Source organism: Mastacembelus armatus, chromosome 17 (assembly GCF_900324485.2).
Source record: "Mastacembelus armatus chromosome 17, fMasArm1.2, whole genome shotgun sequence".
In the NCBI taxonomy this organism is placed as follows: Eukaryota; Metazoa; Chordata; class Actinopteri; order Synbranchiformes; family Mastacembelidae; genus Mastacembelus; species Mastacembelus armatus.
This window is the reverse complement of record NC_046649.1, coordinates 15,383,435-15,403,544: the sequence shown is the minus strand read 5'-3', so window position 1 is coordinate 15,403,544 and position 20,110 is coordinate 15,383,435. Positions and strand designations below refer to the sequence as shown.

General features: G+C 38.9%; 1 protein-coding gene across 2 annotated transcripts in view; it reads left to right on the top strand.

Moving 5' to 3' along the window:
* Positions 1 to 20,110, top strand: part of adgrl2b.1 (adhesion G protein-coupled receptor L2b, tandem duplicate 1) — a 78,951-nt gene that overhangs the window by 8,443 nt on the left and 50,398 nt on the right. For both annotated transcript variants that reach the window (XM_026313493.1, XM_026313491.1), the window contains exon 2: positions 11,126 to 11,338. In XM_026313493.1, coding sequence (XP_026169278.1) covers positions 11,263 to 11,338 — 76 coding nt within the window. In that variant the 5' untranslated portion in view covers positions 11,126 to 11,262. The remainder of the gene's footprint in view (positions 1 to 11,125; positions 11,339 to 20,110) is intronic.

Below are 20,110 nucleotides of genomic sequence, written 5' to 3'. Positions count from 1 at the left end.
TAAATGTATGCCCTGACAGCTGTCCTGATTCTTATAGTATGGCTTTCGCCATTGTTCCAATTCACTTTGTAGGCACTTGTACGGCCCTCCAGTTTGCATTACAATGAAGCGAACAGAACGAACCCGTGGAAATACTGGTAAAGTGTATAATTTGGGATGCTGAAATTGAGCTGTATTGTCATTTAAGCTACATTTTAGTTTCCATTTTAAAATGTATTTAGTGATGTAGGAGTTTTTTTTTTTTTTTTTTTTTTTTATATCTGGGTACATTTAACCTTGAAAACAGTCTGTTTGGAAATCTGGCCAATATTGCATTCCAAGACTGGAACAACATTTTTGGAAAATTATCTAGTTGTTTAGAGTCCATTTTGAGTAATTATGTTTTGTTTTTTTTTTTCTTTCATTCTGACTTGTTAATGTTTAGGATGCTTCTATGAGGAGTATTTTTTTTACCAGCAGGTGATGAGTTTAGTTGCTATGATTTTAGGAAGACTGGTAAACCTGCAGTGCCCAGCTTCCAAAATGAAACTTGATTTACAGCTGAATCAGGGGTAGTAACTCTTAAACAATCACCACGAGACTGTCTTGGTGAAGACAGGAAGAGAACATGAAGGTAATTATGTACAAAGAAACAAGAAAAACAAGTCCAACCAGCTCCGATTTCCCACTGGAAATGCTCCAGATTGATGCCTGTGTTTTGGTTTCCACAGGAACAGACAGAGTGGGTGGACAAATTAATAGAAACCAATACTGAGAAAAAAAAACCAGCTTTGAATTGAAAACAAGCTTGAAACCCGTTCAGGCCCACAGCGCATGTGTGCATATTAAATTCATGGCTCATTTCCAACTCAATAGAGCCAAATGGTTGAGCTGGGGAATATGCCTAAGAGATATTAGCTTGATATTTTAGGCATTGGTGAAATACTAATTCTCAACTGAAGGATTTTTCTAATCAAAGCACTATTTGAGAATAATCAGCCTTTAATAAATGCTATTAGATTTGATCAGACAAGTGCAGTTCAATATTGAGCATGTTTAATGATGTTTTAGACAAACTAAATTAAAATACAAATTTATGGTTCAAATAATCAGGTTCAAAACAGTTCCTGTTATAGCCCGCAACATGAAGCACAGCTATGAAGTTATTTTCCACCAAAATTAATCAAATAGTATTTTGTTTCTTAATCCTCAAATACAGGGACTGACACACTGACATTAGCTGCCTCTAGCAACTTGTCATCAGGCATGCCTTGTTTTCTCTTTTGCTTATTTTTTATTGAAATGATTACATTTTAGCCACTTCTGTGGCAAAGAGTGTCTAGTTATGGGTCGTCTTCAAAAGAGGCTCATCACCAAATTTTACCCTAAAATTAAGAAAGTATCAGTTCTGAACGGTCATTCCTTGAATCAGAACAGAATTGGCCACAAAAACTAAAAATAGTGAAAGGGATCAAGCTGGAAACTCCAGACAGCAAATCAAACACACGGCAGGTGTTAATTTTTTTTTTTTTTTTTTTTTTTTTTTACAGTAGCATTAAACAAACAAACAAACAACAACAACAACAAAAAAGCCAAACTGTCACATTTTGCTGAGACACAAGCAGCTGAACCAAAAATCATGAAAATTATGATTTAAAGCTGCACTAATCAAACCTGGATCAAAAAAACTGCATTCACATACAGTGTGACAAAGGGTAACATGTAGTGACAAACCCACAGATAATTATCACCCACGTCTGCAGGTTGTCACAGCTTGGTTATGCTTCTTAGCATCTTTCAGCGTATTGTGTCCCACACCTTTACCATTTTGGCTTACTCTCAACACTCTCGTAGCTAATTTTCAGTCACAGCAGGCAGCCTTTTTCAGTGAAAAAACTCTAAGACCAAAAGCACGCTACCAGCTCAGCAGCAAACAGCAGACAGACACACTGAGCGATTAGCTGCTGACCATAGAGGAACATTTAGCAGCTAAATGGGCAAATATTTCCCCTGGGAGATCAAAAGAAAGATAAAGCAAGAGTGAATATTCAGCTTCAAATAAATGGTAATGTTGCTCTGTAACTGCTGGATGTGTAAATAAGAAACTGTTTACTATAGTTTGTTGCATTAGCTTTAGAAGGTGATAGTATCTGTATGTCAGCGCTGTGTTTACAGATGGTCCAGGTTCACCCAAGCAGCCAAAAAAAAAAAAAAACAACAAACTATTAACACTGCTTTAAATGGCAAACTTTCAAATAAAGTTTCTAAAGCAGAGCACAATTTTTTCTGATTTTGACTTGTCTTTGTTACTCTGCCACTGACACATTTACAATAGTATGAAAAAAGTGCTGCAAAAACCGAGGAAAGGTTCTCTGGCACAGATTTACAGACACCTATGGGGATAGATGGCAAACATAATCAAACTGTGACGTTGGAATCATTGCATATTTGAACTAACGCCTGTAAAACATCCTTGTATCGCATTGCCTTTACAAAGAAGATATTGACGAAGAGGATGCATTTACAAAGTGCTTTTATACAAGGCCATGCCACAAACATGCAGGTTACCTGGCGTAAGCAAAAAATGAGAAACTGCTGTAGACTGTTAAACACAGTGGGGGGGCCATAATAGTATTGGCAGGCAGCTCGTGGGACTCGTTAGGTCTGACGATTACTCCACACGGTCGTGTAATGACGAAGGTATATGAGGCAATTTTTCAGGACTACTGTAGCTGCACCCTGTGTTGCAGGGGTTTCTTGAATTAAACCAAATTCCTGTTATAGTTTCTTCATACCACATCTTGGTCTTCTCATCATTTAACACCATGGGAAATCTTTCAGAACAGAGCATACAGTTTGATTTCCACCTCCTCCTCCTGCAGAGAATTCCCCTTCAGGACTTGTATATACTATAGTCCTACCAACATCTTCTTAGGATCTGGAAATTTATATCTAAATTGATTTAATTAGATATACTTTTCTCTCAAAATGCTAGCAAATAAGCATCTGATGTTTTTGTTTCATATGTACAAACAATTTTGCTTAATGTAAATTTTATTGATTAATTTGCTGTTATATTCTTAGTTTTTAAATAAAATGTTACAGAATTGTAAAAAAATACATCTTCTTTTCTTCTTTTCTTTTCATAACATATACTTTATTAATCCCCAAAAGGAAGTGTAGCTTTCAATCATAATGTTAGTTTTATTGAAAAAGTGGCTTATTCAACTATGTCATTTTCTGTGCTGTAGTTTTTTTTAAATTGCTTTTAAATGTTGAATTACATTTTGAATTATAAGGAAAATATTTTTTTACCATTCATGCTTTTGAAAATGTGACCTTTGTGTTTGCTGTGTGTGCTTGCTGCATTTAACAGATTGGCTCTTAATGATTTTCAGTACAAGCGTAACGCTCAGTAAAAATTTAGTAACCATCACACTGCTTCTGAGGTCACATTACAGCTCTGAACTAAGGCGAATTAATGCATGTCACTCACTGAGGACCCTGAATGAACAGAGACCACACAAATCGTCCACAGTTAGAAGGCAGCCCATGTGCTGATCATGCATATGTAATGCAAGCAGGGCGGATTTTAAACAGAAAATGTGCTTTAAGTTGGACAAAACTTTAAACGTTACAATGAACCCACTCCCAGAAGGTGATGGATATATTAACAGTGTGTGCACCAAATCAGGAAGCTGTCACTGTGGCAAAACAGTCACTGCATTAAATTGTTTCCAGTTGAAAGAAGCCACATTACTTTAAATAGCTCATAAAAATCAATAAGAAAATGCAGTGAGCATGAAGTGTAAATCGAGAGAATGCAGCAGCTTGTTTGAGTGATGTAAAATGTCAGGTTAACAGTTCTTCTGATAAAAAATAAAATCTCACCATATTGCACAAGGCACAGTACAGCTGTATAGCTGAAATAAGCGTATAGGCTTATAATACTGACAGATGTGAGGATATGTTACATGAGATTTGTCCAAAGCTAAACTTAAGAAATGATCTCATTGACATTCTCCATTGACCAAATGGTATGAAATAATCATTTGAAAAATGAAATAATAACCAAGGGAGATTTTGTGAATGACAAAATCAAACCTGTTAATAGTAATGCGATGTAAAATGTAGGGCACAATTCACTTTGCAAAATCCTGTTTTGTGTGCTCCTCATGTTTGTAATTTCCTGCTTAAATAACAGCTTCCCTGCTTTATGATTGGTGGATGTTCCATCTGCTTCTATCCATCATGGAGTAATCTGCAAGTCATTTTCTCAATTTTATTATTATTTGCTTAGCCTGTAACTATGAGGAAATAATGAAAAACCTCCTTGCCATAATTTTCGGACCAACAGGGAGCCAAAGGTCCACAAACAAACAGAAAGTATTCACTTTAATATCATGGAAAACAAGACGAAGCTGCAAATCTTCACATTTTGAACAATGGATTCATTTTTGTATTTTTATGTAAAAATTGCTTATTATTATACTTGTTAGTTGACTTATTATCAAATTAACTATTTCTATTCATCAACCAGCTATTTGAGAAATAGGACCGCTGATTTTTTTTCGAGCTCCTCACTTCCACTCCTTAATATAAATGTGCTCCCTCACACACTCTTCAAATCGTGTTTTCTGTTGACTACTCTATCTACTATTTGCTCCCCTAAAGGATTATTGGTGTTTGCGCAATTTGCATATATTTCTTATTAAAAATGTCCTCTCTGCTTTTGGCAACAAACATGTCACTTTTCCATTGTACCACTTTGTCAGAAGACCCATTTGGATGGGATTAGTTTTATGGGGGGGAGGTTGGGGAAAATGTAATCGAAAATGGAGCATGTCTGTAAATTTTAGCCCCATCCGAATCTTGCCATGTCAGTAACTTATGTGGATTTTAGTGCCTGGCCAAATCTGAGACCTCCTGTGCCCAGCAAAAATTACCCCTGATAAAACCTCAGCTAGTCCCATCCAAAATGACAACCTGAGAGTTTACAAATAATGTGTCACTTCCTTTGGGAAGAGAAGGATTCTGTAGGTGTTTTCTGGCTTTTACTCAAAACTGAGCTCCCTCTGGTCCAGATGCAACATTTCGTCTCTCTTGCTGTTTTGTCGTTGTTTTAAATAAGTTGCATTCACTGGCAAAAATTCTGTTTGATTATGATGCATTTTTGGTGCAATGGCAGCATATAAATGTTATTCTGTAACACTGGAGACTGATTACTTAGATTTCTTCTTACCTGCATGTTTTTATTAACATTACAGATTATCTGTTTTCTCCATTGCCTTATGTACATTTTGCTAAAAACTAATTCAAAATTTAACATCATATCAGTGCGTTTCCCCCCGAAAGGTGCGAACATCAACACGTCAACTGCTGTGAAAGATGTTTGAGGACTGAATGAATTTGTTGTGTGGGTGTGTATGTGTGTGTGTGTGTGTTACTTGTGTTGTGTGTTGAGCAGTGTTGTTGCCAAGCCAATCATGGTTTTTCCCTTGTAAAAAGTGTTTCAACAATGCAGTGTGCTGGAGGTGAGCAGTGTGTGTGTGTGGGTGTATTTCTGTGTGTGGATAAAGAGCATGCAAGGGTGTGCTAGAATAATGTGTGGAGGAGGCGAGAACTGAGGCTTTCAGTAAATTTATGAGGAGACTGATTGAAAGGAGAAACTTCTCTTTTTCCACATCAATGTCGAGCTGCTCTCTGCACCTCTCCGGTGACCCCACTGCTTAACCAACTGCTCTGAGGTCAGTCTATTCATTTCAGTGCCAACAAGAAACAGCTAGTGAGCTCAGAGTAGGCTGCGCATGGATATTAGTGAATGAAAGGGGCAGTTTAGTCACTTTTTTAAAATTATTTTATTATTATATTTTCAGTTCAGGTGTGGACACCAAAAATATATTTTCACAAAAGCCATTTGTATGCGTATGCCAAAAAAAAAAAAAAATGTGATTAGTGAATCATTTGACTGGCAGAAAATGAATCAACAATTTTGATAAACACAATGTTTTGATGTGAACACAACCAAACAAACCATGCAACATACATGCAAAACATCATTTTTTATTTTCTAATTCTCTGAGTCTGTTTTCGATGCTTTGAAATTACTCATCAAACGTGAAATAGATTGTTCACGATGTTTTGCTCTTAAAACTACTCTATTAGATTGAAAATGGAAAACTTGTACTATTATGTATAATTAGTTCCAAGTCTGTTTTTTCACTGTACTTTAGGTTTTGGACTGAAAACAGACCATTTGAACACATCACATTGGACTATGGAAACATGCATCTTAACAATTTCCTGACATTTTAGATACCTATCAATTTATCTCAGAATTGTAAAAACAAGCTTGCTATCGGCTTGGCTCATACCAGCGATAATGAGTTTGCAGGCAAGTTTCATTAGTTTGTTGCCAGGTGATTTTCAACTACAAACCTCAACAGAAATATCCACTTTTCCAAGTGTCTGCTCCTCCACATAGCTCCTTTTGAAGACTACACACACCCCTCTCTTCATTTTGCTTGACACTAACCTGGTTGTTCAGCTTGGGTCTTCTTTTCTATTCACTTTTACTAAGCTTCTTTGCTCACCCCTCTCTGTTGCACTATGTCCATCTGCCCGCTGGCACTCTGTCTTATCTGCTGCCTCAAACATTTGGCCAAGAGCCGCTGAACACACCAACTGTTGTGCGTTTCAACAAAATAGTGCAGCATACCACCTTTCAGGTTTTTTTTTTTTTTTTTTTGGGCTCTTTGAAGAACGTTTCAACTTTAAAGCCTGTTTTTTTCCAAGGTCTTCTTTTAATCGCATCACCCCAATTTGAAAACAGGAAATAAAAAGCTGCAGCTTAAAATACCTTGAATTAAACGTTTGAATATATAAATGTTATAGGAGTGGTAGTTCTATAATCTATTAAAAAAAACTAGTGATATATAAACTATTTGTACCTAATAAATCAAGTACGGATTAGGATTGAATAAAAGATACATGCTAGGCTCATAGGAACTAATCCAAATCGACATTTCACCAAAAATCCCCAAAACATTATTGCAAAGTGGAACTGAAATGATTAGTTGAGTAATCAGTTACAGTAATCAATTGACAGAGATTTATTTGGCAATTATTTTGATTATCAATCATTCTAGTTTTACATTCTGGTTCCTAATCTGAGTATCTACTGTTCTTCTCAGCCCACTAAAATAATAAACTGAATGAGGTTTGGACTGTTGGTCGAACAAAATAAGATGATGTCACCTCCCACACTGGGACACAATATTCTGACATTTTATAAAAAATTGTTTTAGAAAGTCATTAATGAATTAATCCTTAGTTGCACCACTAAAGCAAAGCAAAGGAATGCAAAATAGTGTGCATAAAAATTGGAATAAAGCAAAAATGTTTTAGTCACTTATTTGTCTGTTTATGTCTGTTTAGAAATTCTTATTCAGAACAGGCCATTAAGGTAAAACTACGGTTTTATGTTTAAAACTTTTTTTTTTTGAAAAATTCATATTTGAGAGGTTCACATCTGATAAACAGGCTGTACAGTTGTAAATTACAGTGTACGGCCTGTTTATCTGATAGCAGTACCTTTTATTAGCTCTGTGTACTTGTGTCGGCCCGTCTCTGTTTCTAGCAGTTGATGGCAACTTATCTGCATCACCGGTGGTGCCAAGGAAATGACATCATGTCCCTGCAGGGGTTGAAAACGCAGCCCTGACAGCACTGTCATGACAAAAGACTTTCTTGGGAACATCAGGGTGCACAGAGGACAGAAAAAAAAGTGTCTGGAGGCTGTGTTTTCTTAGTTCTTGTAGCTCCCATCTCCCTCTTCTAGCCCATCAACCAGATTCTGATGTTTGAAATCCCCCTCTCTCACATGTGTGTCTTTTTTTTGTCCTGAATGTAGGGCATGGGGGTGGGGCAGAAAGTTCTCCAAATTAGTAGTGAAGATGAATCATTGTGTTGGCAAGATCCAGCTCAACAGAACCACATCTTTATTTCACTTGTAGACTTGCAGCTTACACTTGGACTTGCGCATTAGTTTTGTTCCAGTCTTACTTGATATGTATGTATGCGCTCTTTATCTCTCTCTTCTTGGCGTTGACAATTGAAAATAAATTAACATTCCTGGGCTTTATTTTTGTCTTCTCTAAGCCTGTGGAGAAAACTTGGAGGCGAACCCAGGAGGTCAGGCCATACTCACAGGCTGTCAATCCTCTGTGGTGACCCTCCGCCCCTTTTTTTTCTCCCCCTTCCATTCTTTTCCTCCTCTGCACTCCCTCTCCCATCCATTTAGTCCCTCCCGGCTTAGAAACTCCTAAACTCCCCCCTTCTTTCACTCTCTCTTTCACCGGACGCCTCTCCAGCTTGAGTGAGGCAGGCACAAGCTTTGTTAAAAGAGCCTCACATTCATTCAACCGCCAGTTGCACACAGCCTTGTACTTTATGTTAAGACATGTGGGCTGTCTCCTTCTGGCCATTTATTTTAATTATGTTTTAATTGCTTGCTGTCCTCTTTTAAATGCTTGATTATTATTTCTATCAGGCTGATGTGAAAAATTTGCTGTGGACTGTGATTTTCTCCATTATCCTAACTCATGATGGATTTCTCTCCTGGTGTTTCCACTGTGTATGAATAAGAGACAAAAGAAAAACAGATGTTGTGAATGTTACTGTGTCGTTTTTTATTTCATTGGTGATTTTGTTTGGTCTGATTTCAAGATAGACACACTGATAATAGAAAGAGAAAACCTAAGGGAATATACATATATCTAGAGCAACGTTTCTCTCTCTCTCTCTCTCTGTATATATATATATATATATATATATATATGTATATATATATATGTATATATATATATAGGGGGGCACAAAGCGAATAACTTGTATTGAGTGTGTAATATATGTTTCAGCTCATTAGATTTAGTGTAGGTGGTGACAGTTAGTCATAACTGTGCATCTTTTTTAACATATCTGCCTCAGTGGAACATGATGATAATTTTGCACATATTGCTGGCCAAATAACAAGTAACCTCAATTCCCAGGCCCTGGTGGGGGGTAAAGGGTTTTGGTGTAGATAATTCCCCAGCACAATCTGTGAGAGGTTAACGATGTCTCAGTTACCTCTTAAAATCATTTTCTGCTTCAGAACATCTGAACCACCCCACAACCTTCAATCCACCCCTCCATTCCCCCCCTCCCTTCGTCCCCTGATGTGAAATTATGATACATCTGTCAGAACTTGTGTAAAGCATCTTAATGTTAATCGCCTAATCCTTTTATCTCAAGTCTGGACCGATTCAGTGCAGAAATCCTACCAAACAAAACTGTTTTTAGGAAGATGAGCATGGCTGTGTCCTCCACCAGCTTAAGGGAGAAAGGAAACATGTTACTCAGCGGGGCGACATCTGATCAGGAGAAAGAACCCTGGGGTGGTGAGGGCAAGACTTTACCCGTGAGGCCTGGCAGGCTCTTGTCCCCTGGTGTCTGGAGGGACTGAGTGGCTCAGCGGTCCCAGCAGGCCAGACGGGCAGGGGGGATATGCCCCCAACAGTTTCCAATCTCCTTCTGTCAACCACCATCATGGTTACCCCATGGCCCAGGCTGTATATTTGGGGATGACAAATGGCTGAGTAAAAAGTCACTTGCTTCTCTGGATGCTCTTTGATTCTCTGCCTAATATTGAACTGGTAGCATTCTTGTTAGAAGACTTTAGAGTATGAGCAGCCTCAGCAGTGTGGTGTGAGACTGCCCGTGCAAGAGAGAAAATACCCTGCAGTTTGGGCTTATCTGATCTGGTTTGTCGCCACTTGCAGATAAACAACTGGAAGAACAATAAATTCTTATAAAACCACCCAAGTTGAACTAATAAATTGTATTTTAGCGTTATGTGTGTCTCCTTGGCACAAAATGACCTCCACAGCTGCTTGGTCATGATGACATCAAATAGCACTACTGCCTCTCAGACTGCATCAGGCTAGGTGCAGATTCAGTGGACTTATTTTTCAACCGCAACCAGGCATTTGTCATGTATAGAATGAATCTAATCGTGACTTCAACTATCACTCAGTATGCTAATATGAATCCGTTTCATATTTTGTGGGTTTTTAGGTTGCCAAAAATATCCAAACGCATTAGCGGGGCCCAGAGAGCGATCAGAGCTGACTGCTCTACTGCTCAACTTTAGGTTCATTATAAAATAATCACAGTGGTTGAAGAGTGGCTCTGGAGGAGCGGCATTCAGAAACGGGAAACATTCACTCACCTCTGCATAGTGACGGCTACCAAGTGACTCTCCCTCTGTACTATGTGGATACATGTGTGTGCGCACTGGGGAGTTGCTGGATGACAGGGGAATAAACAAGATATACAATGTCTTGTGTGTGCACTTGTGTGGCCGTGTGGATGATTTCTCTGTGTGTGTGTGTGTGTGTGTGTGTATGTCTGTGTCCATGTTGGCAGTGTGAATGTTCTTAGCCATATGTTTGTGCAGGCATTCATATGTGAGTCTGTGTGTGCATGGCATTTCCAAATGACACAACACATTCCTCCTCGTTGTTTGACTTCGGTAAGCAGCTTATCTGTCTGGTGTGTTCATCTGTCCCAGGCTCTAACCTTTTGCTGCTTTTGCAGACAAAGGAGTGATTTTGCCACCTTTCGATCAGAAAGGAGACAAAAGTAGCTCACAAAGCAGCCGTGTCTCTAATGGCGTCCTATGTGAACATGTTGCTGGAGCGACAGGCTTTTTCCCGTGGGGATCTGGGAGTAACTGGGGATGGTGGGACAGGGAAGACTGGGAGAATGAAGGAGTGTAAACATTCAGTTGCAACATGTTGTTGTATGCAGAATAAGTGCCGAGCACCATGAACACTTGTTTTCATGTCGTTGCCCTCATAAACATTTGAGAACAAAGGTTTCAATATTCCCGTGAAACTCACTGCTTTGAAAAATACTTTTGTTTACTCAATCAAACAGCAGGAAATTTGTTTTCATGGTGTTCGGATTTAGATTACATTTCATAAGCAGTGCGCACATGATTTCTTTTATAGAAACCAGAGGAAAACATTGCACCAACAAGAGCAAAGCTGATGATGGCTATTCATTTTCTCAATTTTTATGCTCTTTCCTTTTTTTTTTCCAGATGAGAAGATGCCTGGTGATGATTCTCTGAGAACTACAGAGCGTTAACGTCACTCCGGCCTTTGGCTCTCCCACCTCAACACTTTGAACAACTATTATTAGCTATCAGGCTCCTGGATTGTTTGCATACAGCACACAATGGCCTCTGCACTGTGGAGGTGCCCAGTGTTTCGCTGCATCGTGCTCCTTGTCGTTTGCTTTCACTGCTCTCAAGGTGAGTTACCATGGAGTTGGGTGGCAGAAAGCAGTATTAATGTGATTCTGGTCAACCTTTCAAGAAGCCACTTATTATTCAGCTTATGAATGTGTTGAATTTATTAACACACATTGTTGGGGCCACACAAAAGCAGTGAAGAGCTGTTATGTAGCAAGGTTACTGAGTTCTTCTTCAGTGGTTTTTGCCCTTGGAGTTTGGAAATTGTGTTTCAGACACTTCACACTGAGTTTATTGAATATTTCTGGCAACCCGTGAACACTTACTGGCACATTTCTTCACTTTCATAACAACACTTACGGCGTGTTAAAATCCTTCCTTTAATATTTCATAACTGCACCTTTTTTGCACAATAAGCTTTATACCAGGTAGTCTGAGTGTACTTTTACGTGCTGGAGGTGGAATGAATAGATGCACTTTTTAAAATTTGTACCTAAATCACATTGTTCCGAGCAGCCAGTGTACATAAAACCATGAAAAGCAGCACATTTCATTCAGCAGTAGAGTGAGGAAAGAATTTGTCAGTGTTTTTGATTGCCTCCAATGACATCCCAGAGCTCTCTTTTGGTTCCTTCCCTCACTTTTGATTAGTACATTTGGCTGTAATTACAACTATTGTCACAAAACACCCCTGTCTGTTACATGCCCATCAAAACCGCTGATCTTGGTATGTCTGCTTAATGATGAGCACTGCATTTTTCCCCTTTCAGTCCTATTGTACAAGGAAACAAAGTAACCCAAAATCACATGCATGCGTGCCAAGCATTGATTACAGATAGATGTTGAAGCACATTATTTTGGGGGGCTTCCTTTTCAATTTGGATTTTGCTTTTGCTATTTTGTTCTGTGATAGATTTCTCTTCCAGTTTTATTTTAGGTCTGGCTGCGGTGTACAATTTGTTAACAAAGACAGATTGCTATGGAGCAGACTATCCCAACAGTCTTTCAAACAGAGATACATTTTTTGTAGATTAGCAATTTTCGATAATATTGAAGAAGGGATTTGAAGAATAGCTCTCTGATTTGGCCTGGCTAAGAAAGTGAGTTGAACAGTCCGGTTGAATTTTTCAAAAGGAATAGTGCTTTGGTATGCAGAAAGTCCTGGTTTTGGGTTTCAGTTGATGTGAGACTCTCCAGCTTGGGAAAGCATATTTGCCCATCCATCAATAAAGAAATATGTGTGTGTGTGTGTGTGTGTGTGTGTGTGTGTGTGTGTGTGTGTGTGTGTGTGTGTGTGTGTGTGTGTGTGTGTTCCGTCTGAAAACAATATGTGATTCTATCCACATGCCACTCACCTTCAGCCTGTCCAGCCCTGAGGGCCAGCATCCCAGTGCTTATGATCTATGTTTCAATCAGAGTTCCTGGTAAAAAAAACTGCCCACTTGATAATAACCTCCTGTCCCTTAACAAAAGACTGTATTATCTAGTTATTATTTGTACCCAAAACTTTCCTCATGCTTTGAAATGCTCATTGACATACCTGGGAAGGAAGTGATATTTCTCCTTCCTGGTATTGACTTCTCTGGCAAGCAACAGCAGTTGGACCTCTGTTTTGACAAATTGAATCAATTTGTGTAAAATCAAATGGAATTAAGAGCTACAAGGGAAAATGCTGTAAATGTGAATAGAGCATAGATTATTTTAGCGTTTTTTTTTCTAAAGTGACATTTGGTTAAAGTTAATCCCTAAGCAGCAGTGCTCAACAATTTTATCCTGTATCAAAAACTTTGTCCTCTTAATGTGAAAAGAGGACTTATCTCATCAATCTGCAGCTCTCCTCAGCTTTCTGGAGCTTTATAGCGAGTTTCAGCTCATTGTTTAACTGTCTGGCCTATAAGTATTTTCTGTCTTGCCATTGTTTTTGGCTCCAGCAAAGCAGCTGTTTTCAGTGAAAAGGCTCTTAAAACCCCATTGTACACTACCTGCTCAGCATCAAATAGTAGGTAAGACAGCCGATGACTAGCTGGTCAACAAAGGGAAGCATTTATCATTTAACGAGCCCAATATTTCCCCCAGGAGTTGGTAGAGCCCAAAAACAGAGCTAAAATAGAGTGACTATTAGCCCTAAATTCAGTCAGGTTGAAAAGACAGCTGGATGTGTAAATAGATATGTCAGTGATGTTTTTATATGACCACATGGCCAAAAAAAATTATTACATGTTTAAATAAATGTTTGGTTTGCATTATCATATCTGAAAGAGCTGTGGGAGAGTGAACAGTAGACAGTGGGGCTGATATCCATTAGTACACAGTAACAGTAGAGTACATGGATGCATTATTTCTTGTGAATCCCTTGGCAGGCAATTTTAATTTGGTACCTAATGATGGACACAGCCACTAACAATAAGTTTGTGCAGTATACAGATAATTACTGAATAAATACACTGAATAAATATTGCAGACAAAAGCCAGCTATAAATAGAGAAGAAAATGGGAGTTGGTTTCATGAAAAGGATTACACCTTTAAATTATGTCAGTTATATATATCGCAGTATATTTAATTTTTTTCAAAAAACATCACACTTTATACTCTCATTGTTTTCATTATTTGTACTTCTCTTCTTTCATTGTATAACAGATCTATATCATGATGCTCCAGCTAGACTAAACTAGGTCATGCAGGTATCAGATTTGTTTCAGAGGTTTTTGCAGCCCTTTTGCAGTTATGAAAGGAGACGGCCAAATTTAAAGGGAGCAGACACAAAGGTGGGGTGAATGGTCAGAGGCATCACTGCTGTGATTGAATGAGAGCTGTTATCTGAGTCTTTAAAGTAAAGAGAGCCAGATTTGAGGGGGATTATGTTGGGCAGTCACTTTCAACACTTGTAGTTGGCCGTTTTGTCTAAATGCAAAGATGAAAGCTGCCACCTTAGCCTTACTATCTAAATATTACACAAAGAGGAAATGTAAAAAATGAAATGGTTTGTGTTTGATAGCTGTGTAGATATCTGCAGAGGTTTGTTTGTCTGTTTGTCTAGGTCCTAGATAGTGTTATAGCATTGTACACATTGTGATTAGACCTTAACGTGAAGTTCAGAATCAGAATCAGCTTTATTGGCCACGTATGTTAAACGTATGTTAAAACTGACTCTAGTACAGTGGCTCCCAGTGTGCTTTGTAGGTGACAATATATACATAGAACTAAAACATAAAATAATCATGAAATAGAAAAAATAGAACAGAAATATATTTTAATAACTAAATTAGTATAATCACTTGTAGGGAAAATGGAAAAAGCAGCAATAGTTTCCTGATAATTTTTTTTCTTCTGGTTTCGAGCCTCCTGCTGCTCTGGAGAGCACACTATAATTTCGCTCTAAGGGATTTTTTTTTTAATTGTGTATAATTCCTCGGTTGAACATACCAGCGTGGTTGTGTTTCTCCCCAAAAGGTTGTAAAGGTTAACAATATGTCTCAGCACAATATTTGTCTCAAGCAGCGCCATACATTGTGGTTTAACTCCTCTCTGGCCCCAGGCCATACACATCCAGTCTGTCATCCATTGATATGCTTGGCTGGCCGTTTTATAATTCATATTGAATGCTGTGAGACCATGGCAGGGCGATCATGAATTATCAGCTAAACCATGGGAGATTCACAGATGACTGGTCAATCTGTGTGGTGAGAACAAGCACAGAGAATGAAAAAAAAAAAAAACTGGTATATCAGTCTTGCATGGAAATTCTGTCCCACTGGCAGGAGTTCAAGAAATAAGGCAGGGGTTTGTCATCTGGATTGAATGGGCTTTCCTACAGATTGGGAGCCATATGGTGATGTATACATCATCACATTACTGCAGTTTTTGAATTTTTTTTTCTCCATTATTTGTCAGTACTGTTTTTTTTTTTTTTTAAACATTGCACCACCATCTCTCCGGTATGCAGCTTTTCAGTTTATGTACAATGCATCGGATATATTTCTGTATTGTGTTGCATAACAATGCGCTGTTTTAATAATAACTGAGAATGTGGAAAGTTTTGAATCATAAGAGAACATGAAATTGAAATGAGCCAGAGTCACATGAATCTCCAGAATCACTATTTCACTCAGAGGAAATGAAATACAATATCACCCCTGATGGGGTCATCCTAGATTTATTGCAACAGCGATTTCCTGAGTGAGTTTTTGGTAAAGCAAAAGCAGCAAGAGATGTTTCCATTCAATATGAATGTTAGAGTGAGCCTTTTTCCCTTTAGGAGGGAGACTTTATTGTGTGTGGGGATGTGATTGTAAAGATGGCTGTTATATGGCCAGCTGATGAACAAACAATTAATTTAATGGTCTTGGAGCTACAGTTTTCTGACAGTTTAATTTCATTTGTTAAGCATGTCCTAAATCTCGTTCGCTCAGTTCACACCCCTTATGGTAACAAGTTGTATAAACATTGGACCAGATGCCTACCTCACTCTTTCCTGTCTGCACTTCTTTTTTTTTTTTTCTCCAGGCAGTCTAATTCAAATAATAGATGAGTTCGGCTTACAACCAAAAATTAGTTTACCTCAGGATCTAAACTTCTGGATTTGCTTGGTGTAAGTCACTGCTTTGCAGGAGGGTGCAGCTGTCATAACAAAGTGATGCATTTAACCTTGAGAGGAAGCAGAAGGGTTTCAAATAAAAATCAAGACCATAGAGAAGCTGTAGAGTATTTCTTCTTTTCTTTGTGTGCATGGACATGTTTGATAACAATATAAATCAGGATTGGAACAGAACAAGTATTTTACAGAGGCAACAAGAACCTGTCAGATTTTAGTGTGTTTCAGTGATCACCCAATGCCTTTAATAGCTCGGAGGCATGTCAGAACTAATTTAATGTGAACAAAAAAACATAAGAGCTAAACAAACATGTAAAAACAAAAGCAGGAATATAACATTTAACACCAGAGGGACATTGTATTAAGGCAATCAAAGCAGTCTGTTGCTCTGACTAAATACCTGCGGCAGTTGTTTTTTTTAGTACAGCCACTCCAGCTGTTTTTTTTATATGTGACAAACATTTTAGACATTAATTTGTTAAAGAGGCCTTGATTTTGAAGACACATCATGTGTGTAAAACACAAAGGCCATCTAATCGAAAAAAGAAAAAAAAAACAACCTCTTGTTGAAAAAAAGAGGGAGGGTGCAGTTATATTTGCTCTGTGTGAAAACTGGTCAGAAATAATGTGTTTGTTGCTCTGTTCATTGCTGCGTATCAGTAAATGTCATGAGCGCTCAGGTCTCACATTTTTGTTACTGCTGGTTATGATTTACACAGTAAATGTTCTGTAAAAACTAATGTTGACAGTGGGGAAAGGAGGGCAGTCAATAAAAGAAATTATGATGGATTTGCTAAATGTGCTTTTTCATGGCTTTCTGTGACTCAGGTGTGTGTGTTTACTGTGGGCACAGATTTTTTAATCTCTCTACTTAAAGTAAGTCAAAGTAGGTGAAAGAAAAAGTCAGAAAGTGATTGTTGTGGTAGCATGATGGCTTGGTGGTTAGCAGTGTTGCCTCACAGCTAGAAGGTTCCTGGTTCAAAACCCAGCAGGGGAGTTTCTGTTTTCTCTGAGCATTCTGGTTTCCTCCCACAGTCCAAAAACATGTATGTCAGGTTGATTGGTGACTCTAAATTGCCCATAGGAGTGAGTGTGAGTGTGTGTGGCTGTTTGTCTCTATGTGGCCCTGTGATGGACTGGTGACCTGTCTAGGGTGTACCCCTGTCTTTCACCCAAAGAGAGCTGGGATAGGCTCCAGCAGACCCTAATTAAGAATAAGCACATGTAGGTAATGGATGGGATTGTTGTTTAAGTTTAACTGGTTTCACTTTGCTTCATCTCCCAATGGTTTCTTTCTACATGGCTATAGTCATGTATGATTCGAGTCAGATGAACGATGTGTGTTGGATCTCTTTCTCTCTGTGTCTACAGGGAGACTGTCACTACAGGCTATGAATGCACCTCTGTTGCCTTCACTGTATTAGTAATCTCCTCAGGCTGAGAGTCTGTGCCATAGAGCATGACCACACACTTTTTGTCCAGGAATTAAATGTCACCTCAGGGTGGGTCACCTGCAAACAAAAGGCCACCAGCCGATTTGCAGGTATAAACAGTGTAAGATAAGAAAGCCCTCTCCTGCCGTGCAGGAAATTGAATAAGTACGCAGCAAGAAATAAGTCAGAGAAGCAGCAAAGCACAAAGGACGTTTTTGTTTGCCTTATGTTATGCACATTGACCCCCTCTTGCAGTATATATCCCCACTGAGAGTGCGAGGCACAATGGCCTCATCAAAGATGAAGGGCAGGAAACTGTCTGTCATCACGATCTCCCCATCTGTGCACCTCTTATCAGCGCTCCTGTTTTCTGCTTGCATTGACCAGAATGCTGGTGGAAGAGAATGGGGCAAGGTCATCACGCTCAAGTCAATCAAAGTGGTCAGTGTTCCGGAGATAGCAGAGGGTTATTGCCAAGGAATGTGTCTGGATGGTTTTTTTTTTTTTTTTCACTGTCTTTCTTTGTAAATCTCCAAAATATTCCAGTAACAGAGTTGTTTAAAAACCCACAATGACTTTACCTGTCTCACTTTACAGTATGTACATGTGCAGTATGCATCTGAGCAGTGCCTTTGAGAAACTCTCCACAAGTGGCTGTGACTGGCAAAGCAAGGTCCTCTGTTCCAGGGAGACATTCAAAGCTGTCCACAGAATAGTTTTTGGGAGTATTACTCAAGGTTCAAGGGCTCTTTATTGTCGTTTCAACCATGTACAGTGAGCACAGTGCATAGAAACAGCATTCCTCCAGGAACCATGCCTCTACATAAAAGAACATAAATTCTACAAGTATTTGTGTATACAAAAACTGCACAAAATGGACAAGTGCACATGTACAAGCAGTGCACACAGTACGTTAGAAAATGTTCAAGACAGAGGGCACACTTGAGAACAGTGCAGTGTCAACCACAAAGCCTGCAGAGATGTAATGAGTAAGATACAGTAACTTGCATTGGCTAATACTGTAGAAGAAGGCGAACAATGAGGAATCCCATATGAACAGCTTGAAAAGTTTAGAAGAACACCTGGACTGAGATATTTATTAACCAACCTGTCACACCCTTCAAAATAATCACAGTCTGGATAACAGTTCTGCTATCACAGATTTCAGACTCTTAGCTAGTGCTGTGTGTTATTATTATTATTATCTAATATCGTAGTAGCTCACAGAACTAACAGTAGTCTCATTTTAGCAGACTACCTTGATGGTAGTGATGCTAGCTCGGCTGCTCTTCTCACGCTACTTCTGCCTCACAGGTTGTGGCGGCTCGTGGAGACTCTCCCTTGTACCATATGCATAAATCAGCTTTATTTTCCTGAAACTAGGCACAAGCGCACATGGGTGTGCATTTTTAAAGCCGCATTACTTAGATGTAAAAGTCAAGTCCAGGTGCAGTGCATGAATTCTGGATACAGCAGGATGAACTTTGTTAACAGGAGCTCAGGATGTGTCCTGAAGACATTCCTGATAAGAATCACCCATTAATGCAAACCAGCACAGACTCTGCTTTAATTGCATTAAATATTGTATTTTAATGTTCAGTGACATGTGCACTAGATGAAAAACGTATGTTACAATAAAACAGGCAAAACAAAACATACATAAAAGTTGTTTTTAATTTTTTTGCATGCAACGACTAAAGCCACAAACATTTCTCGTGGAGAGGCGGAACACATAAACACAATTTCATGCCATTAGTTCCAAAATTACGCTGCATCAGTTCATCTGCATAAACACAACCTCAACTGTACAACTCCATCCACAAGTGGCTTTGTTTGGAGACATGAAAGCACCAAAATTGACTTGTGCCCAATGAAAGTGATAGTACTACTGTATAAAGGCTACCGCTGGCTCGTGGACTGCATGAAGATAAAGCCTTGTGTCTCTTATCAGAATTGTCTGTTCATTATCGTCTCAAGGCCCTGATCTCTGTTCCTACTCATCCTTGTCGTCTCTGACTCATTATTCATGTAATCCGTGTTCCAGTTGCAGCTTCTCCTGACACTGTCTATGTGAGTAAGCCTCCTAGGCTGGGCAGGGATGGGTGCAGGAGGTGGGGGGGTTGATTAGGAGGATGAATTGGGGAGAGTCTGCCCCAGCAAACAAGAACAGAGACACTAGCATGTGATGGAGACAAGCTCGTATCCCTCCTACCCCCTCTTGTTCTCCACTGCATCCTCCTCATTTTTTCATCTCCATCCATGCCCTCGGGGAAGCACCTGACTTATTCTCAGACATTTTCTTGAGTGGAAAATCCAGCTGGGGTTTAAGTGCAGTGGTAAAATATGGGCTTTAAAGGGAATTAAGCATCACTCAGGGTAGATCAAACCTGTGAAACTATATCCCTGTTGCACTTGGGAGAGTTTTTAAACTCACATCTTTCTACGTGTTTCATCAACTACCTTGCAAAAAGATATGCAACAATATGTTAGGTATTGAACAAGCAATGATCTTATTCTGTCAAAATGACACTCTCTCGGGATCTTCCAAGTCTGCATTTTTTTCCTTCCAAATATTTAGTCTCTGTGACAGTTATTTGCGTCTTTATGAAGAGGTTGTTTTCTCAGTAGACTGTACAAGTTGTCGAATTATACTTTTCTTTAATCCAAGTGATGTGTCCATGGGCTAAACAAAAGAAGACATTACATCTAGAAATGCCTCTTCAGCTGAACTATTGCTGTCATGACTTATATTAAGCACTGACCCTCTTTGCATTTAGAGGATTATATGTATTAGTAATGTAATGATG